At 41.1% G+C, this 24989-nt stretch overlaps 1 protein-coding gene across 1 annotated transcript in view; it reads left to right on the top strand.

The window, feature by feature from the left end:
- Positions 1–24989, top strand: part of LOC139294986 (RNA-binding protein Musashi homolog 2-like) — a 218135-nt gene that overhangs the window by 149015 nt on the left and 44131 nt on the right. The window contains exons 8-9 of the mRNA XM_070917022.1: positions 11516–11598; positions 22211–22325. Coding sequence (XP_070773123.1) covers positions 11516–11598; positions 22211–22325 — 198 coding nt within the window. The remainder of the gene's footprint in view (positions 1–11515; positions 11599–22210; positions 22326–24989) is intronic.

Below are 24989 nucleotides of genomic sequence, written 5' to 3'. Positions count from 1 at the left end.
TTATGACCTCTTAAGGTCGGCCTTTGCATCTCTGCTAATGTGAGATCACGACCTTTCTTTACCCTTCCTCAGGTGTTCCTTTGGAAGAGCTGACATAAAAGATAAACACAAATCAATGAGATGAATAACTCCAACAAAGACATAAATAAGCAGCGGTTATGGCCGTCCGTGGAGCTTTCTCATCTAAGCTAATCACTGCCCAGAGGCATTGATGAAAGGATATTCTGAAGTTATGACGACGCAGCGCTGTGTTCAGTTTATCGTTTGATTATATACCCAATTATAGTGCAAGTAAGCAATTAAACGAAGCCTGGATGTTGTGAACAAATTCTGTCTGCAATTGAACTATGCTGCTGTACTTTGAGCATGCCACAGCTCTAATTTTGTGCCAGCATGTGTGAGTGTGTGTAAGAGAGCGCCATTTGATGAAAGAGGGGGTGTTCATGAAGCCGCGAAGCCTGCCTTGATTACAAGGGTCAGTAGTATCAGAATGACATCATCATGCATTGCTCGATGAGTCCATGATGTCATGATTCGAGCTCTCTCTTGGGAGTTTGTGAGTGTGTCCATGTGGAGAATGGGGAAAGGGTTTTTGTGAGAACAGTGCTCTTCTTCACCGTAACACCGTAACAGCATCTGTAAAGTAAACACAAGTGGCAGTTCCGCCTCTAAGCATTTGGCTCACTCAATGAAAGCAATCTCTGCTAAATGGTAATGGGCCTCTGCAAAGTGGCATCATCAGTGTTCTTCATTTCAGATGAACTGCTACCGTGTCACGCCTTTAAATATACCCCATGCTTAAATATTAATAACAATCTGGCCATACAGGCAATGAGAGGCCTAATTCACTTAAATCAATTTTACTTTGCAACCCCCTTGCACATAATTCAGTGCTTTAAAGCCTTGTTGTTTGCAGAGGATTATTTTGATTAAATGCTTTTAGTCCCTGAGTGAATTCCCCTGTAGAGGCTCTGGTGGGAGGTGTTGGCATCCACAACATCCTGCCAGGTTTTCTATTCAGACCAAAAAACTGTTCGTCATGTACAAACTTCTGAGTGATCTGCTTATTCCATCTCTCTGCATTCACTCGCTGCTTATTATTCCCCTTTCTGGTTCTCCACTTTCGTCAGGAATGAGAAATGCTAATTAAGTTTAATGAAATTGATATCTATATCAATAGGTCAGAAAACACAAAAGGTGCATATCTGTTTCATTCATTCCAAGTCCCACGTTGCTTCACACCTCAAAAGAAATTCATCACACCGCCTCAAAGCCTTTTGGAAAGGCTCCTGCCCCCACCTCCCACCGCCTCCTCCCTGCATTGGTTTGTTACTGTATGTGATAGAAATTGAGACATCTATTAAGCCCGGCCTATTGCTTGGCACAAAAGAGTCTGACATTCTTGAATGAAGAATCCTCTTGTGGTTCAAACCTTTGGATCTCATTACACCCATACTCCATTTGTACTAAAGAAATTCTATCAGTGTGAGCAATTATGTTCAGGTTGGTTTTGCACAATTTTGTAACTCATAGTCGAACCACTTGTCTTGCCGGCTTGCTGTCTTACCCTCAGCAATGTTTACCTAACAGTGCTTGTCTCTGGCCTCTTCATCTGTAGCTACTTACACTGTGTGTATTCACCATATGAGATGTGCTGCTGTCTTTGTCCACGTAAATACAATATGTCTTCAGGCAAGTGCAGTGGCATCATGAAGAGATGAGATGGAGGGATAACGGTGGCTAAGGCAGAGGAGCTCTTTCACTCTCAGTGGTTACGTCTGTTTCCCTCACACGGCCGTTGTCTCTGTTTCTGTGTATGTGTGTAGGAATGTGTGTTTGTGCCATTGATATTAGCCAACAGAAATGGATTACTCCACAGGAGAGAACATACATTATCACCTTAGCATGGATAGAGGTCCCTTCATCGATTAGGTTAGGTTCACAGTAACTTTTTTTTTTACAACACTGTCAAACTAAATTTCAGTGAGGCCACATTGAGAAATTAAACAAAGATGGCAGAAGGAGATTTCTAATTGACTCAGAAAACACAAATAATGTCTGGCCATATATAATCCTACCAGCATGTACTGTAGGCTAGATGTCCACCCAGTTCCAAATAATAATCGCGTCCCGTTCTGTTTCTATAATTAAATGTATATGTATGGCTACTTAACGCTGCTGCTCATTGATTGATGGCTCACCATGGTTCTGCCAGCGTTGGTGTTCTGCCTGTATTTGGTCTCTTTGAGTCAACTATGTTTTGTATCAGGTCTAATTATCCTCAGCTCTTTTTCTGACTGGGTCTAACTGTCCTCAGGTCTCTTTTGGATTTATAGTAGGTTTTTCATGTTGATTTAATGCTGTAGGGTGGGGCCACTGGGTAGACTAACCCAATCACCATCCACACACCGAGCCTTAGCACTGAGCAGATGGTAGATAGTGAGATATTATAAATGGAGAGAGAAAAAGTTACACTGATAAAGAGAACGAGAGGGCAGTTTTTTTTCTTTCCCAAATGGACTGAGATTATTGGGAACCAGCCCAAGTATTCTCACGACCTAATTGCCACAGACTGCAAATACTGCCCCGCTGTCAGATTCTAAATCTCAGGGTCCATTACTTGACATTTCTGGGCTACACTGAATGCATGAACATGTTTTCACAAGTGTAAAAACCACACAGAGTTAGTTTCACGGCACAATCACCATGGCGAAGTGCTAGGTCAGGTGCAAGGACAATGATGATTCACCCAATGAGCACCTATCTACAAAAGGGTTGAGTGAGGTGGAATATGAAATGGAATATATTGCTATTAATCATTAACCTCTCAGCCAGGGATGCCACTCATCTAATACATTTTAAACTACTGTGCCAGTCACTGTGGTGCATGGCTAAAAGGGCTCACCAAATAACCGGGAATGTCTACTGCCTAAACTGGTCTCCAGATCAGGAAAACATTTTGTGGTCCAAATGGTGCATATTGGTGAGCAAGTAGATTTTTCCTTAGTTCTCTCAGTTGTCCCATTTTCAGGTGCATTACTCATGGCCAGCCTTTCATTTATTCATTGCTTGATTATATTAAATACATTGTTTTTTAATTTATTGGCTAGGCGAGCTCCTGAGCTACACCAATGGCCTAGAAAATGTGTTAGTGTCACTACTGTGGGTAGTATGTCTTCCATATGTTGTCTTACTTGTGTCTCTTTTTTTATTTGCCAAGTTAAGCTTCATCTGGACCAGCTACAATATTAAATGCTGCTTACACATTAATGCATAAGTGATAATTTAATACTCAAACAGACCATTCTTGGGAATAGCCTTACTTTTGATACTAAAGTATATTTTGTTTCTACTTCCATACTAATTCAACATTTTGATTGTAGTGAGTAATGAGGCATTTCAGGTCAAGTCCTGAGCTGCGGCTGCTTTACAAATGGACAGAGTGTCTTTGTCAGGTTCAACCTGCAAGATGATTTCCTTCCGTCTGATGACACAGATGAACACTTGTGAACATGCTCGGCTCTCTGGGTAAAAGAGGTAAACGTCCTTATCACATATCCTCTTCTATAATCAGTTACTTAGCTTTGCAGTTTTCCTCATGGAAACATATTTGCTGTTTTTCCATGCCTCTTTTTACTACAGTGAAGTCCTTGTTGCCTATACCTAAGTAAATAAGTAAGCAATCAAAATTATATTCTTTATATCTATGACAGGAGAATTTTCATTTTTCTCTAAGATTTCTTTGACTTCTTCATCAAGGGCTCTTTTTAGCTCTTTATGGCTTACTGCTTTTATCCTGCTGTCTGGGAGCTATTGAGTAAAGGGGTAGTTAGTCACCTTCTCCAAGGATAATAGCTTCCATTCAGTTGTTACTAGAAAATCCTTGTGATCATATAGGAGGAGAAAATTTTTATTCACATTTATGGCTATATTGTTTGGCTCTAATGAGGGTCTTTTTTGAGTTAAAGAGTGTTTGAAAAATATACTGAAGAGGTGGAGAGAGAAAAGTACACAGCTTTTAAGATGCCTACTGTATTACCACCGACCATTCTGCAACTGATATTGACAACCCAGATTTGTGGCGACCAACATGTGTTGAAGTTATGATTAGGATAATTAGATAAGTATTGCTGAAGGTTTAGATAAATGTATCTGATTAGAGCATAAATAAAGTCAATGACTTCAATGTCCAAGTCCAGGTTACAGACGTCATATGTAATACAAATGCTAAAAATGTGTGTTCATGTTTGTGTGTGTGTTTGTACCCGGACAGGGTATCTCTTTAAATAGGACAGTAGAAATTGATGGCCAACTCTGAAAGCTGACCTACATAGAGGCACAGACAAACTAGTTCCCTCAGCATGCATGCTGAGCCCAGTTGCTCTGCAGAAAATGCAGAGGATGCAGGCATATTGTATGTTGCTGTAATCATTTAGTAAAAGCATACCGTAGATCTATCCATACAATTCTCTCTCATCCTGCTCTCACGGTAGGTGGGTAGATGCAAATATAGACACTACATAGTACATACAGAGTAGTATGTTGCATTGTTCCCTGGTATTGTATAATTGTATCAATTTTAGGAAAGTTTACTTTTGTTGTTGTTCAATAACCTGTTTTCAGTGTTGGATGTCCTATTTTCTATCTTCAATTTGCAGAAATACAGATACATTCAGAAATGTAATTTATTGACCAGAATTTCTGATCAAAGATGTCTAAACAAGTGATTCTGAACTGAGTACAAGTACAAACTTGCTGAGGCACCATAAAATGAAAAAGGCCAAGCATGAAGAAAACAACACCACATTAGAATCTAATTACATAAATGTACAATCATACTGTTTCTGTGTAATTGTTGTCTGGCCTGATGCTTTATTTCATCCTGTCATTAAAAGCTCCTTTGTGACATTTCTCAGTAATCAACAGTGAGATGTCCTTTAAAATGTTATCTCAACTTGTAAGTTCCAGCATTTCAAAGCCTCAGAGCCGCTGCTACACGAACTAACGAAGTAATTGTGGTCCAATTTTGAGCCAGTTCTTGTACCACCTGATGTTTGCTCGTACCACCACCTACACAAAATCATCACCTTTATGTTTTGCCCAAATTGAGGGTTGGCATACGGCACGCTGTGCAGACCAAGTCCAAAGAGAGATTAGCATTGTTAAAGTCCCAAGGGGGCTATTGCCTTTGCACAACTACTCAACTACTGTTTTATTGTATTTGGCATATTTTCGTTTTTCTTTTGTCCATCATTTTACAAACAGGGCCTCAGATCCCAAATGAAATACATTCGGCTCAGCATACTAAACCTGTGCACTTCCCATTAGAAATGGTCCTTTTTACAACAACAACATCTGTCGAGTACTCTGGCAACACTACATTACATTATTGAGACACAGATAGCAAAGGCTGATGGCCCTTTTGATTAATATTAAGGCAAACAGGGCTTCAGTAGATGAGTCAGACACGTATTACCTAGAAAATAAAAATGCATATGGCAATGTTCATTAACATAATTCAATATGGCCTTAACCCATGCTTTGTATTGTTACTTACCTGGAGAATTATGTCATACATGCAAATGCTTTTTGTAGTTTCCTCTGAAAATGCATCTTTACAGTTAAAGTTTGTTTGGATGTATTTATTTTGGAATCAAACCATGATACTTGAGTCTTTCACTGGTTCTAATTTAGCCATTGGATATATAGTATCTGTTTACCAGTTATAATGGCTTTGTCACGTCTGAATGTCCTCTTGTGTTTATTGACCATGGTGTTCATCGCTGTCAGGGACCACTCTTAATCTCTCTCTCTACCTCTGCTTTGCACATTAAAGTGTTGTCCTGCCATACACACATGCGTTACCACATGTATGGAAAAGCATGTTTCATAACAAAGCTGTGGTTACAAATTTGAAACCATTTCCAATTCTGAACCTCAAAATCCCACCATATCCCTGAACACAACAGAGAAATACATCAAGAAAGAAAATTCAGAATGTATTTATGTTGTGATCTTAAACCAACAACATCTCAAGTCTTATCTTCTCTGTTGTCTTGTCTGAAACAGTGCTCATGCCTCAGTGTACTGTGCAATTTAGGGATTCATTTTACATCATCCATCTTCACTTTCCCCCACGGACTCGCATGCATTAAAGCAGTCACATTTATTTGTGTAGGATTATTATCAGCTGGTGTCTTGACTTAGTGATTAGGGAATCTGTGCATGCCTATGCCTCTCACTCTATATATTAACCAATAATAAACAAAACCTGCATTTTTGTTTACTCAGTGTCGAACATAGTTAACGAAGGGAAAAAGCTGATAGGTTGATCTTTGAATATGTACTGCTGGACACTGTATGTACTTCTGCAGTGATGTGATCTAAATATGGCCTTATAAATTGTATATTTATTGAGCACATGTGGAATACAGAAACCCACTGGCAATTCACTGTTTATGCTTGCATTTGTATATGGCTGTTGAAAACATTGTAAGGATATTAGATCTGCCTGTACCAAACCAAGATAAACACCCTTTTATATATAAGGACCACAACACGTACCTCTCTCAGGAACACAGACCTCAGCTGGCAGCTCTGTTGTTTCTGTCCCAACGGTTAAGGTTTCTTATATTTCATATGATGTCTTTCTGTCCAACAATTAATAAGACTTCTTCCTCCTTCAGTGGGTTGATTATTGCACAATTTGTTCTCATAGATTTTCTTCTCTACCTTCTCAATACTGATTTTTCAGTGTAGTGTTTACAGAAAGTTTTACAAATACATTTCTAATGCGCCAGAGAATTTTCAGTGTTTTCCAGCAGTTTTTTAATGAAGCAAGCATATGTGAAAATTTTGCCATTTCTGGTTACAGTTTTTTCTCAAATGAGTTCTTCCTCCATTCTCTTCCCTCTGCGTGCCCTGTGCTGTTAAAGAGTTTGTGGCGTTAACTGTATTAAACAGGGGATTAATGCCCGGGGCTCTGGATCTCTAGTAATAGCAGACGGAAATACTGATCAAAGGCCTCTAACTGTGCCGTGGGTGTTCGGACTGCCCCTGTCGGCTTCGCTGCATTACAAGAAGATGGGGCTTGGAGGCTGGGGCACACAGACAGACAGGCAGTGCAGGAGCTTTCTGTAGACTTACTTCTGATTGGACAGGTGAAGGTTTGATCATGCATAATTAGGGCCGGATAAGCAATTCAGTAGGGGAAGTACTGGAGTTGTAGCTGCAGGTGGGTTGCACCTATGACCTAGCAGCCAAGCATACAGTACATGTACAGTGTGTGTGTGTGTGTGTGTGTGTGTGTATGTATTCTGTGTTTGTGCATGTGTGTATGTTAAAATGCGCATCAGGGTGCTTCATTCCCTTCATGCTGTGTCCCAGAGGACACGTCTGACACTTCCTCCAGGTTGCCCCACTTCCTCACCCTGTGTTGATGGGACTGGTAGTCAGAATGGCTCAGCAGCAGGCTCCTCTCATTAAATGCAGTTTTAATCAGGAGCTATAGACAGCTCCTATCGTCATGTTTATGGGTTTTTGATATAATGCTGAACATTTATTTATTGTTCAAAACTATCATTACAGCTATTTTGTGTATATATACAGTATATTATAGTTATAGTATAGTATCGTATATATAACATGTACCCCTATAATGAGGTCCAATCAGTGTCAGTTAAGAGGTGTGTGTAGTTTTTCCTTGCTAAGACACAATGTTCCCTTTCTTTTCTTTTAATTCAGTTCATGCTTAACATTGACCTAGAAATGTGTGGGTAATGAGCACCAGGTCTATGCTTAGTATATCACTGATAATACATGTGTTCTTTACATTCGCTCTCATGTACTTATTGCAGTATATTTCACTGCTGTCATTAGGGAGTTGGGGGATGCCAGCTGTAAATTTATAACGTCCTTAACTCCTGCTCATGCTTTCTGTGAGAGCATGAGCATGAGGCACAGCTTACCAGATCTTTACAATACCTCAAAGTACGACTGATAATACTCCTACAACCACTTCTACAAGCTCATATGTTTTTGACAAACACCTCTGAAAGAAAAGATTAGTAATGAGCATGTGACCCAACGATAGTGTGTTTTTTTTAATATATATATTTTTTTTTGAAAATATCTGTGTTGTGCAAATGGAAGTCATGCCAGGCATCCAAAGGAAAAACATGCAAGAAGCATTTGAACACACTTTACATTGGTAGTTAAAACATTAGAGCATCCTGTTTAAAATCAAGCTTAATTTAAAGCTGCGATGCAAAGGCAACTTTGCTGCCTCTATTTGCACGTTCTTCTATTATCTTCTTCTGGCAGAATCATTTTTTTTCTTTTCGGGGGGGAGGGGGGGGGGGCAGAGAAACCTGGAATGGGTGTGAAATAAAGACCGAGTATGATGAAGGTGGTAAAAGGCCGTGAAAGTAGGCTCCCTGCCGATTCTGTGGAGCGATGAGATGAGGCCAGGCCCAGTTCTCGCTAATAAGTGTGAGCAAGTGCAGCCAAGAGGCCTCAGCCAGTAGCCACACAACACCTATTATCAGCCTTGCTATCAGACATCCATGTGTTTCCATTTACAGGGTATTGTTTAAGCTGTGGGAAGGTTCTTCAATGTGAGCGTGTTGACACCTCTCTCCTCGTGTCTGTCAGTGCTGACAGTCTTTAATAGTCTCGCGGAGGTCAGCCTCCTGCCATGTGTGGATAGTTGGAAGAGAAGGGCCGGGATACATGAGGACTATCTCGCTCTGCTGACTCCTCGCAGAAGGAGGATGGGAGAGAGGGATTCTTCTGTTGGTGCTATTTTGTGGCCTGTAATTGTCTGTAAGGTCTGCAAAATAGGATAGTAGAGCAAAGGACTGCACTGCAATGGCGGGGCCAGAAGTTCAGACAGTCCACGGGGGACTCACCAAGAAGGTGTGTGCTGAGCCATGGAGAGAGAAAAATGGCGATGTTTGTTGTGTGGGTTTTTTTGTGTATACGTACAGAACACATTCTAGTAGTAGTTTACACTACAGCAAAATATCTTTTTGTTCATTTAAACAGGTCTAGTCATGGGTGGAAGGGCCCTGCTGGTGGTATATGCGGTGGTGTGGCTTGGCCCTGACCCCAGTGGATATAATGGTGCAGTGGAAAATGTCCTGTCAGTTGATGGAGGAGCTGCCTGTAGCAGCAGGAAGGAGTGTGGCGACAGGGGCCATGTGCGTTAACCTCCTTCCTTGTCACTTTTTCTGTCTTTCTCCCCACCCCCCTCTCCTTTCATCTCCACCTTTTTCTCTTTCCCTTTCCGCCGTCGTTCCCCCCAGACTCTACCTACACTCCTCCGTGACAAATTACTCCTGGCGGTTGATTTGTTGGTTGTCAAAAGTGCTCCTTGCGCTGGCATGAAGGTGGGGTGAGCAGGAGAAGAGGGTGCAGCTTTCCCCCCCTGTTGTGCCTGTCGTCATCACCGGTCCCTCGCACCCCCCCCCCCCCCCCCACCACCACCTCACACGTGTGTGTGTCGCCGCAACTCAGTGTTGAGATGTCCCAGTGGAAATTGATATTCTGTCTCATAAGATCTCATCAGATTAGATGTTGTCCATGTTTAATCAGCGCACACATTACGTTTCCAACCCTTCTTTTGAAAAAGCTGTTTTGATGTGTTCTAGCTTGTGTCAGTAGCAGAAGAGGAGCTTGAGGAGAATCTTTTGTTATTTATAGAGGAGGAGCAGAAAATAAAATTGCGAGTGAGAGATAAAGCCTTTATGACAGAACTATAAATGCCGGTCTTTATGACAGGCTGGCTAGTAAGCAGCAGCTCCTAACAAAGAAATCTGTATCTTTCTGGATGATCTGATGAATTAATAGAATAAGCTGCTTAGGAGACTAATGTATTATAGTGAATGAAGATACTTAAGCTGCTGAATATTTACCAAACAGCGTGCATGGTAAGGTGTATGTGATATATGTGAATTTTATATTGTGATATCTGTATGATATGATCAGTATGGTAAGCTGTTTATAACGAACCAAATGGGAATTGGCTTATCCAGTGAATTAAATACCTGAAAAATAAAGGTATTTAATCTAAAATCATGGGAATCCAATGCTGCCATAAAGCCGTCCTGCTCATTAATGAGTAACATAGCCAACAATGGCCTAATACAACTAGAGATGTTAAAGGAATAACTACCTCAGTATAAACTAGAGCTGTAGTGATTAGTCGATAAATCGACAGAAAATGAATAGGCTACTATTTTGAAAGATGAGTGATCGTTAAGTAATGTTTTTGAAGCAAAAACACCAAATACTGTTTGGTTTCAGCCTCTCCATTGTCTTATATTTCCTGCTTTTCTCTGTTTTCTATCACTGTAAACTGGATATCTTTGCATGTCTATATCTGAAATCTTGGCAAAATCTCTTTTGGTTGTGTGCAGTACGTGATGGTGTGTGAACATGTGCACACGTGCAGGATACAAGGCTCTAAAAGGCTTCCCCTCGAGCCTTTGACCTTGAGATTTGTCCTGCGATGATGCCTAAACACGTGGATTTGTTGTTCAAATAGGAGAATATTCACCATTGTTCAGCTCAATCAATGAGTAATATTTGAACTGTTGTCTCCCATTAGTGTATCAGTCCTTTTTCACATTCAGTAGGTGACTGTTTTCACTGTATCATCTGACATTCCATGATAATAAATTCACGGTACTACCTGTGGAGTGTGTGCCAGTCAGATGGCGTGTTGTCTGTAGTGACAGCTGTTTAAGCTCAATCTGAGGTGATTTTTTTTCATCGTCGGGTGTTTGTCGTTTTGAAAAGAAACTCATCTCCTTTCAGTCCCACTTGCTGCTTTATTCACTAACTGTTCCTCTTTTGTGTGGTTTCCGATTTTGCAAAAAGTAATAGAATATCAGTTTTCCTTTCAACCCCGGCTATACAGAAGCTAGATTGCTTTGTGCGTCACCATGAAAACACAGAGGAGAGCATTGCAATCCACTTGTGTTCAAAAGTCTGAAACCATCTTGTCTCTCTGTCTTTGTGTTAAAAGAGGGGTTAAGCTTTTATCCTATAAATATGGCACGAAAATCCCACTGTCAACCACGCATTCATTCTAAGGCCTGCATTAACATAAAAACGAGGGCTTGTTATACAGTGAGATTTCAATAAAAAGAACACAAAATGCATTTAATGAAATTCAGATGCTGGGCCCTAGCTCCCTGAATCTCATTAAATGAGCTTTGTGCTGTTTTTCCATCTTCTCTTTGTAGAAGAGGTCCTCGAGTGCCCTTAATAATGTGGCAGATTTCATCATATTCCTGATTTAAAGAGGACAATGTCTGTCTTGTTCACTTGTTCTTTTCCATGCCCAAGCCAATCTCCACAGATGTACTCGCATAGTTTCTGGATGTGGCTCCCGATAATATTCCATCTTGTGGTGCATTTTCTTTAGTTACTGGAGTTTTGTTAAGGTTCTCCACTAACCCATTCTCCCCTCTTTTCTCTCCCCCTCCCCTCTCTGTTTCTCTCTGCATAGGATTTGGTTTCATAACTTTTGAGAGTGAAGACATCGTAGAGAAAGTCTGTGAAATTCATTTTCATGAAATCAATAACAAAATGGTAAGTCCACTCATTTTTTTTCTTCAATTCCAGGTGGGCGTTGAAGGATTAATATTTGATTTTTTCTTTCCCCTAGTATTAATAGCGGAGGAGGTGTGTGTGCTCATGTTCATATGCACAGGCTAACACACACATACACATACTCTGTGGGTCTCTGGGTCTCAGGGATGGGAAAGCAGTGGTGTGTACTGCCCACAAACCGTGAAATTGTGTGGCTGAGTTCTGCCTGTCAGGCTGAGGGACGGGAGAGTGGAGCCTGTCCCTCTCTTTCTGAATCCCCTACCACACACACACACACACACACACACACACACACACACACACACACACACACACACACACACACACACACAGGTGGAGATGTCCAGGGATGCAACAGGGAAGCTACTGGCAGAGGCAGAGTTCATTAGTCAGGGATTAACACCTTCCACAGAGTCCCAGTGATGCTTGTTTTATTTACACCAGTAATATGGTCATCTCAGAGCACTCTACAGAGTTCGGTAGCAGCTTTCTAAGTCATCATGTCATTTATGCTAATTGACAGGAGCCAACTTCAGTGTAGCGAGTGTGACATTAGGTCCTCCTTCACCCAGTTCCACCCTGCAGGCCTCTTGAGAGATCCTGCATCATTTGAGCGGTTCTGTGGATTGTGATTGACTGGAGGGAATACTTGTCTTACTGCCGTTCAGCCAGGCTCCTTCTCTCAGTGTGTGTCTTCACTCGCTCCCAGCCTTTTCCTGAAACTGACTGACTGGCTGTCTGACTGACAGGACCAGTGTAGTAGAACCATGTTCACCAGGGACCAGCCCAGGTCACGTATGACCCCCAGTATACATCCCTCCATGTCTCTGCACTGCATCACAGTCGATGCTCAGGAGTGCAACCAAAAAAAGCCAGAGTGTGACAGAGATAACTGCATGCGTATGGAGGATACTCAATCGAGTGTCTCAGATTCTTTGACATGTAGGCATGGCCCCTCTGTGAGCTCACGAACATCACAAAGCATTACAATTGCTGACAAAACTTTTTACAACCTATTTCTGCACAATTTGTAATGTCACAAAAATAGTTAATAAGACATTTGTTTACCATCAAATCTCTGAAGTATATTTCTTCGTTGTTGTATGTTCCACTTCAACTTTTTCATGCAGAAGAAATGAGCCTCATTTAAGTCCAACTCACAGCCTAGTTCTAATTAGATAATAATTGGATTGTAAACAGTAGTGCTAATGCGGGCTGCAAATTTGCTTAATAAATAGTTGGCCATGTTAATGTTCAATAGTGTAGTAATTATTAATTTATAATGTTTTTTCATTGATGATTTACATTGGCTGTTTTCACAGCACAACATTAATTGAATAAGACAATTTATAATCCAAATTATAAAGTCAAAACAAAACGACGCACTCAAAATTGTTCTGTCAGTAATCAACAAATGTCCAAATAAAGCCCAAAAGATCAAACATTGCTAATAATTTTTCGCCTCTCACGGGCCTGATCACAGAACATACTTTAGATGAGAGTAACTGTGCTGGACTGGTCTAGCACAAAACAAAAGGCTAACTCATTCTTGTTGTATTGACGATAAATGCTGTATGCTGTAGCCAACAGCAAATACCGGCTATCAAGTAGTGTTAGAAACATACAATTCTCCCAAAGTCCTGACAACATACTTCTGTCTAACTGGTTTTAGCACATGGTATATACACGTACATGTGAGTTGTGTACACAGTATATCCATTGTAGCTCATCCAGTTGCTAAAAAACATCTGCTCAGGTGGAACCTTCGCTTGTCACCGATAATGTTACTGTCACACAAACTTAAATAGTCCAGGGAGTCTTTGGCATTTCCATTCCACCAACAAACACACGTTATATCCAGAGGAGGAGATGTCGCGTATGTAGACAGTTTTTTGAAGTATTATTCAAAAAAAAAAAAAGATTACATGCATTATTGGAGCACGTATAAAGTAATGTTGATGAGCATGTGGTAAAATGTTAAGTGTGTTATGTGTGCTTCCCCTGTGGATGCATGTTTCCAAACAAAATCACTAACAGCAAAGTTGGTTATGTCTAGCCTGCTGTTTGCATAGAGATAATTTTAAAATAAGCTTTTCGTTGGGGGTTTCTTCCTTAAAACATTATTAAAAATAAATGACACCACTTGCCCTCCATTCATTCTGTTTGTGTGTGTATAGGTTGCATTGTACCTCCCATTCATTCATTGCAACTACAATTATTATTGTTAGAGAGAGATTTTGTAGAAGGTTATTTTTGTTTTTTCATCCTCTGCTCTTGTATCTTGCCAGCAACATCACAGCTGTCTCTGATGCATCATCTAACAATTGGTGCTTACATCTGACTTGCTGATGTGTCACAGTCGTGACAGTTACCATTATTGTTATCAATATTTTGTAAACCCTCGCTACCGAAGGGGCTATGTAAAGTGTAAAATAAGAAGTGACCCTTGTCTCTTGCACTTGTGGCCACATGTAACTGTGATACACTGTTGTGCATTGTGACATGTTTTACTTCACAGGGTGTGGCCAGAAAATGCATCAACAAAAACGGTTTTTACAGCCTGTGTGTAGTTACTCACAAAAGAAAATGACACATGTGGAAACTCTGTGACACATCTGGGAGTCCCAAAAACCTTAACAGACAAGACGAGGATTATTGAGGGGGTACAGCGTGAAGGGACAGAGCCGGGGCCAGTTTTCTGGGGCTTTTGTCGCCTTTGTAAGGGTCCCTCTTGGCAACACCTACTGTACATTAAATTTCCTGGGATGCAGGAAATAAGTGTGTCCCTCAGATCCTCAGAAGTGCTGACATCTTGGAATGGCAAAGAGAAAAGAACGTGGAGTGTGTTAAGAGCATTTTACCTTAGTCGCACAGAGGAGAGTACTGGTTATCCGCTGTCTGAAGCACCAGCGCAGAAAATAAAAAATGCCCCCTGTCTTCATCTTTATGAAGTACTATACAGAAATAGACCTCATCCATCCTCCCCGCGAGTGTTATCTAAGATGGTTCTTGAATAATTGATGCGGACAGAAATTCCACCCCACTTGGGAGGGTTGTGGATGTACAGGGCACCCCACCTTCTCCTTCGCCCCCTGATCTCTCAAGGGCTCTGGCAGTGTAGTGGGTCAATGCCCACTCAGATGTGAGTGACTGGACCTTTTAGTGACTTGGTCAATCACCCTGTGTTCATGTGCCACCGAGGCCTCACTCTCCAGAGCCCTTCCTCTCTGTCACTATGAGTTCTGCCTCATATATAATTAAAAATAGGGTGCTGCTTAGCAAGAAGCTCTCAACCTGCCCCACCAGCTGCACTGACTTCTACACTTACCTCGGGAGACTGCCCTGCTTTAGCAAATGGAGGAAGTGATGAAAGTATGGATTATCCTGTGCAAGGCCCCACATGATTATAGAAACATGCAGTAGCTGTAGTTGCCGTTGTATTAAAACCAGTAAATATTTTTGAGTAAAAATCAATAAGCAGAAGATGGCGTAACAGTTTTCACACCCTCTGGTTTCCACATATATGAATTTCTATATTACACTGTAGTAATACAGCACCGTAATACGGCTAAGGAAAGCTTGTGAATTCCATTTTCTAAGACAGGAGTCTTTCTATCACTCCCCACCCTGCCGTTATGCATGGCAGCTAATTCATAATAATACCTATCAAGTATTGGCTCTGATGAGCGAGCAGTGTGCCATTAAAATGGACTCACATTGGTTTTAGTCAAGTGCTTCAAGGTAATGTTCTTTAATGTGTCATTTTTAATATTCAACAGTAGCGAATGATCACAACAGGAGGGAGGAATTTTCCGTTAGTCGTCAATTTCTCACTGTCTTCCTGACATGACTGACCAATTACGCTGAGGAGTTGAATAAGCTCTGACTCTCCCAGTCGCTGAGGAAAAGACTAATACAGGTAGGCATTTATAGATCAGCCTTTAATATATAGATACAGATGTACTCTGCACATTGTATTTGTATAAGCAGAATTTTGAAAGAAAAATTGCATCAAAACCCCATACATTATTATGGATACAGGATGGATAACAAAATAACTGGAGAAATTCTGATATTAAAGTGGTAAATTTACGAGAAAAAAACTATAAACTTGTTGTGAAATTATATTATACTGGTACCTTATGAGAAAAATACTATAAACTTGTTGTGTACTATAGTACTATAGTACTATATAAATTAAGCAAAAGTGCAATAGAAATATCATAAAGACAACAAAATAGAAAATATAATCAAGTAAATTCAATAGCATCGATAGAGAAACATCATGAGATACTTTAAGAATATTTAACAATGTTATTGCAATGGTTTTTATCAATAAAATAATTTGAAATATGTAAAAGAGTGACAGTATGCTACAAGATGGAATAAGAATATTATACGAATATTGTATAGAGCCTGACATGATACAATAATTCAAAATCATGTTTCTAAGTACAATCTTACTTTGTTAAACTGGTTTCAAATTGTAAACTGCTACTATTAAACCACAATTTCATTGAATAGCTCAAACATAATGCTGTAAAAGAGCCAATTTGATGTTTATGAGAGTCATTTACTTGCAGTATTTTTCAGATGTTACTGGACAGTTCATAAGATCAAATTTGCCAGGAGCAGTGCACTTAGTTAAACACAATTTGATCAATCTGTGGACGTTATATAATTTGCTGTGATAAGGGTTCACGATATCAGTATCTTATATAGCCTGTAAGCTATGTCTATAAGCAGTGGGTTTGGGTTGGTGATCAGCTAATCAAATGTAATTACTTTTAATTAGACCCACCTTCTGAGTTTGAGTGTCAGCTGTACCAGTTCTGCTGTTGTGTGTCAAACCTGCAAACCAATCAGTTGCGCTGCCGATGAACATTAAAATTTACAGCCCTCAAACTAGGGGCCCTGAAGTCAAGTGTGTGGTTGGGTGTGTGTGGCGTTCACCCAGGTCTTATATTGTGTAAATCACCACTGGACAGACTTGGTTATAGCCATAGCCTAAACTAGCTATCTTAGTTTAAAGCAGATTTCTACAGAGAGAAACTTAAGTCTCTGGGTTGTTGAAAAATGTCTTTGAAAACATTTTTTTAAAGAGTGGAAACAACAGTGTTTGAACATCAACTGCCTAATAAGGAAGTAGGACCACCCATCGGAGGAGTTTCAGTCCCTCATGGGGTGCTGCCTTATAAGTTCTGGACTGTAAGTAATTGGATGTTTACCCTTCATTGAAGAAGGAAAGCTTTGAGGGATGAAGGAGGTGGAAATCCACTTCGCACTATGCACTCCAGGAAGTTCCATAAAAGCTCAATGATGTTCAGATCTGCTGATTGAGTAAGTGATGGAAGCCATTGACGTCAACCTGATGAGCATGGCATTACTTTTGAATGTGTCTCTCAGTGTGTATGGGGATGGATGTATCATCTGGGAATATAGAAACAAGCCAAGGGAACAGTTTTGGCTCCACAGGGAGCACCTAGTCCTTAAAATGACCTCATATTCCTTAGCTTTTACATAACCATGCAGAGATATCATCAGACATAATGACTCCTGTGAGATTGCTGGCCATTGAAGGCATCATTTTGCTTTATCCAAAACTCCTTACCATTATGATGCGTTTGCCATTACTCAGTTATCCCGATTTCTTTATTGACCATGGATACAAATGGATCACAATAGAAGGTCTTTATAAAATACATGACATACAGTTCACAGGTCTTAAAGTGACCCTCCAACCAAAATTTGTCTTTTGAGTATCTAGTATTGGAGGCTTGAAATATTTGTAGTTGGACCTGTTTTGGAGAACAGAAGTTATGGGGCCGTATTGACAAAACCCCCTGAGGCTAAAAGTAGCTCCTAACTGCTGGAGAAAGTCCTAAATATAAGGGCCGTGTCAGTCCTAACTTTAGGACTCCTAAGTTTGCTGCAGGGAATGCTCGGTTAACTGAAAAAATATCACATGCCAATATAATACTTAACAAGTGTATGAAATCTGACAGTTTGTAAAACATCTAAAATGTTTTAAATGACACCTGCCTCCCTTCCATCTCCATTTGTTTGTTGTATTCCTGTGAAATAATGAATACTAATTTGCTATCACAGACTAGTCACCTGTCAAACAATCACTGTGGACATGGTCAGTGAATTAATCCATGAAACATGATGTCATCTATTGCAACAGGGTCAACCCTGTCCCCTCTCTTAGCTTAAGAGTTCTCTCAGGTCCTTATTAAAAGTTGCTCTCAGCAGTTTTGTGAATAGCTCTTAAGAGGAAACTCTTAGTTAGGAACTTTTTAGGAGGACTCCTAGTGGTACGATAAGATCCTTTGTGAATACGGCCCCCCGGTCATCTTGGATTCACAGGAATTACAATGGATTTCTATACTGACACATGTTCAAAGTAGAGAAAAGCATCAAATTGTCTATAGCAACTTCACAAAATTCAATGTTCTGCTGTTCATCAATAGATTCAGTGAAGTCCGAACACTCACCGTGTCCTCATGCAAGGCTCTGTCAAGCATGCATGCCCTTCTTAGAGTCTCCTGCTCTTTCATTGGTCAAAACATCTCTATCCACTCCCTTTTATGACCTTTTACCACATACGATACTGCTGAGGGATTTAGCTTAATTCAAAAATATAGTTTTAACTTGTTTATCAGTCATTCTGTTCTTTAAAACCACTTGTTCAGTGGTTGTGAAAAGCCCTTTTCTTAAGTGAATAATCCCACACCACCATGCCTGATGTTGTGCATTCAGAGCCCTGACATTTCCTAACTATTCAGTCTATGTGTTTTGACTGTGCAGCTGGGAGTGGGAGCTGGAGTAAATGAATCACACTGTTTCCTTTCTTCAGTCTGCCAGTCTACTGATGGAATCCATTCACTAGTGAAGACCTCCCCCTCTACACACACACACACACACACACACATACACACACACACACACACACACACACCCACCCGCACACACAAACACTCGTCCCTGAAGGACAGCCATTGCCAGTCCATCCCGCCCACACCCTCCCGTTATACCTACAAGGTTAATATGTATAGGAGATGTATTGAAAAGGTCATAACTGGAGCGTTTCTCTGCTCTGTATCATACGGTTTGTACATGAAAACAAAGGCAGTTGTTTGTTTTACTCTTCATCAGTGGGGTTACTACACCAGTGAAGTAGTGCTTGTGAGGTCTTGCAAGTGCATGTTGGCGTATGTTTGTGTGCACCTCATCATTTCAATATCAAGCTTGTGTTATTGGTAGATAGAGATATTTTTTGAAAGAATAATTACCTAAAAAAGAGATCAAACAAATCCCGATTTCATAACCAGAACAAGACTGCAGCAGAACAAAATAAAATATTCTGCCATGACACTGAAGTGTTTCAGTTTTGATGATAGAGGTGGTGTAGAATTTGTCACCTATTTGTACAGGGGCTGCAGATTAGATTCAGGAAGATGCCCTATTTTGTTTTTTATATTGTACTGTGAAATGAACAAACAAATAAGTGAAGTTATTACATCAAGAAGTCCTGTTGACTAACCTTTTAATCTAACCTTTTACCTGTTTATCATTCCAGTTAGAAGACTTAAACAAAGCATGGTAAATATGAGCATCAGTAATTACTTCCGATACCTTTTTTCAGTATCCACTGGCTACTATATGTCAACCTCTGTCTACATATAGCACGCAGCGTTTTGGGGTCATTTCCTGTTGTTGATTTGGACTACTTTTTTTTTTACTCCTGACAAACTGGGCTGCAGGTTGCTTGGATGAGATCCAAGGCCCACTTTTTTAAACGGCTGTATGTAGCACTCAGAGTCTGACTGATTGCACCGACCGCTCAAACTGACACAGTAAAGAGTTCCCGGTTGTTCTAATTTAGCCGTCCAAGCAATCACAAACAGTATTTCAAATAACTTACTAAAAGATGAATTTAAACTTAAAATACCCCCCGACTATCCCCCAACTATCATGGGTTACAGAGTGACATACAGTTCAAAGATAAGTCAACAGCAGTATATCAGTGCAGTGGAGTAGGAGGAAATAGCTCGATATATGCTGAAAGCACGCAGGTTGAGGTAACCATACCTTGTCAACACTGTGTGGCAGGAATCCACTTCAACCGTCAGCTGTCTTGCAGACTGCATATGTGTGTGTGTGTGTGTGTGTTTGGCTCTCAGATCTCCTGGGTACTATTTCCACACAAAACAGTCTAACTTTCCTGGCAGTGAAGGCAAGGCAGGTTAAAGGGGTGCCCCTTTTCTAAACAAGGCACCTTGGTGCTGAAACACCTACATTCACAACTTCTAAATGGCAGATCGTGATACTTTTCACAACACAGTATTGTGCTGCTTTTGTAACAAGAGTCCTAGACAAGTTACACAAGCCATATTCAGGACAACACTTGTGTTTTCCCGCAGTTCATGTAGCAAAAGGTTCAGTCTGTAAAACTTTCCACATGGTAAAATTTGAATCTCTGCATTCACAGCTGCTAAGCCATTGCAGTGCTTCATTGTCAGGCTCTGAATTGTCTTGCCGTCCTCTCTGTTCTCCCCTCTTTTTCTCGTTCTTTGACTCAGTTCACTCTTGAAAGCCTCCCTCTCTTGCACACTCCTGTGTGTTTGAAGCAGGTGAACACCCACACACTCACACCACCACAGATCCTGACTCCTGGCTGGCTTTAAATCCATGACAAGGAGCCCTCTCTCTGAATATCAAAGACCCGCATCTGAGAGCATGTAGGCATGACTCACACCCGGGTCTGTCTTACTCCCAGCAGGCTACCTGAGCGTCCGACTCGCTGGTTGTGGCAGGGGCTACTGGAGGACGCTGATCAGACGCTGTCATGTCTACGGGTGGGCAGAACTCGGTTGTATTTGTCACCCAGCTACGTGAACATGTGAAAATCCCAGCAGTGTACTGAGATTTCTAACAGACCTATTTGTCCCACCCGGTTCCTACTTCCATGCTGGGGGTCATTCCCTGACGATGAGAGCGCCTGTGCTCTCTTCAGCACAATGTCAAACCATTCCAGGCGAGGAAGGAGGGCAGAGTAGCTGTGACAGCTATAAAGTGGCTGAGGGAACTGTGTACTTTAGTTGGTCTGCTTCAAATGAAAGGGCTTCTAACAGCAACAAATCACAGCTCTGCAACGCAGCAACTTTCCCTCTGTGATAGAAACCTTTTTCATTAGTGTTCCCTTTTTACATTTCTAGCTCTCTACTGGATATACAGAGCTTGTTGGACTATTCATTTAAAACAGCACCTTCGTACAGACGTGAAGTTTTATATCAGTTTGGCAACTTGCAATAGCACGTTGTGTCTTCCACCGTGCATGTGTAAATGTGTGTATGAGTTTGTGTGTGAATAGTAATGTGCACCGCTGGCCTGTCAGAGTTGCAAGCCTATTTGTATGGATGCCGGGCGGTACCTTGGTTGAGGTGAACACAGCACTGGCGCAGTAGCCTGTCTTGTGCAGCAGGCCAGGATGACATGTGAATCGCAGCAGCCGAGAAAGCCCTGCTTAAGTGGAGGCAGTAGGGAGAAGCAGGCGAGAGCCAGGAGGCAAACAGACAAACAGATGGACAGGCTGATGCCAAGCAGGCAGTGGAGCAAATAGATTGTGCAGCATGGTGAACAGACTCAGCCTACCAAAGAACAACCAACAGACACAAGACCATGCCACCCTTGTCAGCCAATCGTGCCTCTATAATTTATCGAGATAGGATAGATATGTGGTAAATAGGACTCTCATCTTCCTCCTTCTCCTCATCTGCCCCTGTCACATCCCTCATTTGATATGTGTTATGTAGGAGGAGGAGATGTCAGTCTTGCAAGATGGGAAATGAACAAACCCGTATGTGTGAGAACTGGAGTGAGAGAAAGAAATGCAGGAGAGAGATGAGTGCTGCAGGTGGAATTGGACTGTGGGACACCGGGGACTTCAGCCCAGCAGACATACACAAATACAAAATGCACAAATAGAACCATGGACACACAAAAATAACCATATTCAGTTTTAAAACACCCGTGTTTTGACCAGATTTTAAACACACTGCCCTTGCAAGACTTAAATTAAATGAAACAAACAACAGTGAATGCATTTTGTCAAGAGAGATTATTGCTTTTGAGATTATTCTGTTTGGATTAAACAAAGAACTGCCTTTCACAAAGAAAGTAGACATACTGCCACACAGCGGGACTGTGGTAATGGCATTGCAGAACAGCGCTTCTCTTACCTTGATGTCTCAGAAACTCTTGGAAAGAATTAAGCTTGTATTTCCCTGAGGCACTGGGCACATGCTCACTGGAGCAACAACCTTTGCTTTAATGCAGGAGGAGCATGATTGTAAGTTTTCCTCAGAGACTTTCCTCTAAAATGTGAGGTGCTCGGATTGACTCAGTCTTGTTTTTCTCTATGGAAAACATCTAGCGCCGTGCAAGTCAAATAGAAAACCACCTTAAAGAGCTGAGACAGCCCTGTCAGATCTGTCTGGTTGTGTACCTACACAGTCTAATGGTTTGTCTCTTTGTGTGTGTTTGTGTGTGTACATCTGCATATGTGTGTGTTTGTCTGTCTACATAGGTAGAATGTAAGAAGGCCCAGCCCAAGGAGGTGATGTTCCCACCAGGTACACGAGGGCGAGCCAGGGGTCTGCCCTACACCATGGATGCCTTCATGCTGGGGATGGGCATGCTGAGTGAGTTATTCACACATCCATTTACACAATAGCGCACACACATACAAATACCCAAACAAGTGATCTATGTACATCCTTTACGTAATATGTTTGAAATCATGCTGAAAAGGTCGATTTTGGCATACATTTCTTTATTTTTAAAGTGAAATTTTTACCAGGTTGCAAATAGAAACTTAAAACATAAGCCGTTGTGTTTTCTTTGGGGGGGAGGCAGCAGAGGAAGTGTCAGACATGCACGCCATTCAGTCATCACGTTCTACCTTATAAAAAAATCAACTCATGCAAACTCTGGTCTAGATAGCCCCATTAGGTGGGCGCTGCCCCTAATTAGGCTGCTTCAAGGTGTGCCACCAGTGGCCACTGTGGTCTATTTCTGGTCGCGTCTGGTACAGGCAGCCCCTGGGCATATAGGAGCAGACCAGCACATTATCAGGCTAAATGAAGAGGAAAATTGGTGTAATGTCATATTAAGGATTCATCACTATGCCCCCCTTAATGGGTAATGAAGGGGACACACATGTCAGAGAGAGATCTCATCTACAGGGACCTCAGCTGCTGGCCCACCCCTCTTCATTACCATCCAGCCCATGCCTGTGGCCCTTTTTATTTAACACTATTGCACTCCCCGCCCCCCTCTCTCTCTCTATCTATCTCCCTCTCTCTGTCTGTCTGTCTGTCTGTCTGTCTGTCTGTCTGTCTGTCATTGACATTTCCTATGCATATAATTTGTATGTGTGACCCAACCAAATGGATTTGCCCTTACATAAAAGATTTATTTTTTCCTTCAAAAGCAAAAGAGACATGCAGCTGATTGTAAGAGACCCCCTCCCTTTCGTAGCAGGTGCAGGCAGAGCTGCAGTCATGCATTTTTATCTGTACCAGGTAAACGTAATGTATAATTAAAGCAGCTTTGAAAGTCGATAGCAAGTCATATTTAGCTGGTGCTCATTTTGCATTTTGTAACCGGTGGATTTAACCCATTATGGAGCTTGGGAACAATTTTCTTAACAAGGAAAATTAAGGGGCAGGGAACTAATTATCTATAGTGTCTATTTATCTATCTCTCTGTGTGTCCATATATTTATCTATCCATCTATCCATATACAAATGCATAAACTGTCGGGGTTATTCCAGGGTTGAACTTGCCATGAGACTGATTATACAGTTGTTTGTGGTCAAAGTGTTGATAAGTGCTTCTCTCAGCTCTGTCTAAGTCATTCAGTTGCATCTCATCTGTTACAAGTATTTAACAAGCACCGTGAACTTTTCAGAACTTATTGCAGAATAATGTGTCAGCGAAGAGGACAGCACTCTTCCCCTCCATTGGGAAACGGCAGGCAGAAAGGCAGTGATGTGCTCATGTGAGAATATTAACAGCCAACTTGTTTGGAGACACTCTTATCTAAATGAAATTGGAACAAGGACAGCGAAACATTCCTTTATATAATTTGCATTTGGAAAAAAAAGAGACCCTAGGCTCATTATTTAAGAAAGTGTAAGCTCCTTTTGTGCCAAATCTCATTAAAGCCATCCCTAGCTCCTTTGTTTACTGCCTCTAATCGAGGCATTTATCTTTATTGTGTTGTGCCCGATGTATGTTTGCTGAAATTAATACACATTTGAGCCTGGGCGAGGTATGGGTGTACCAGATGGATAATTGATTTTAAAGTGAATCAGAACTGTTGAGCCATAAAATAGGTACATTAGCATGCATATTAATAAGGCAAATAAGAGCACTAAGAGGCTGCCACCAGGCCAGACACAATGGCAGGCTTCATTTAGTGAACTGTTAGGAAAGACAGTCTCTTTTCTTCTTTCCTCCCACTTTCTTGTGATATTTGTAGATTTGCACATACTAAGAATTTCATGAGATAGTAGCTTAACATAGCATGTATCTTAATCCACTTTCCCAACACACATATTCCCCTCTATAGCTCTCTCCTTAGATACTCAGTGCACACATCTGGCGGCAGATTCTTCATTTAGTAATGTAAGACCCATTGTAATGCAGTACATCAGACTAGGAAAATGGTTTTGCCATTTCAGAAATGTTGAAATAAGGGAGTATGAGGAGCTGCTGTATCTAAGCCAGCAATTTCAGTTTGGCATTTATTCTGTTTGACAGTAAGACAGTATCAAACACATAATATCCAATATTTTGCGGTCCGTGATAGCTTTTCATTGTATCATATCACAGTTCTTTTCAGACCAAACAAACAATGAGGGGTTTTGTGAAAGCTATCCATCTGTAGCTTCCTGGTGATGACTTCTCATCAGCAGCTGATGAGGATTTTTTTTTTTTTTTCTGGCGTAGCCTCTGTCCTACTTCATCCATACCAGGTTAAGGTTTCCCGCATCGCCTCTCTGAGTTGCATTTCTTTTTGTCTGCGAGAGAGAGGGGAAAGGGTCTGGGAGAGGCATTTTCCCATTGGGTCAGGAATAAATTGAACTTTTTCATGGACAGCAAACACTGATTAGATATTTATGACCAAGGTCAACCTTTCTGATTCCAGCTGGCACAGGCTCTGAGGCATACAGAACAGAGCATCTACACACATGCTCACAACCAATACACACACATAGCCGACATACGCTCATGCACACACTCACACACACAAATATTCATGCATGCAAAAGATGTTTTGACACCTTCATGCTGTAGAC

The sequence above is a fragment of the Enoplosus armatus genome, chromosome 13, assembly GCF_043641665.1.
Source record: "Enoplosus armatus isolate fEnoArm2 chromosome 13, fEnoArm2.hap1, whole genome shotgun sequence".
NCBI lineage: Eukaryota > Metazoa > Chordata > Actinopteri > Centrarchiformes > Enoplosidae > Enoplosus > Enoplosus armatus.
Note: the sequence above shows the minus strand (reverse complement) of the source record. Positions and strands in the feature narration are given on the sequence as shown.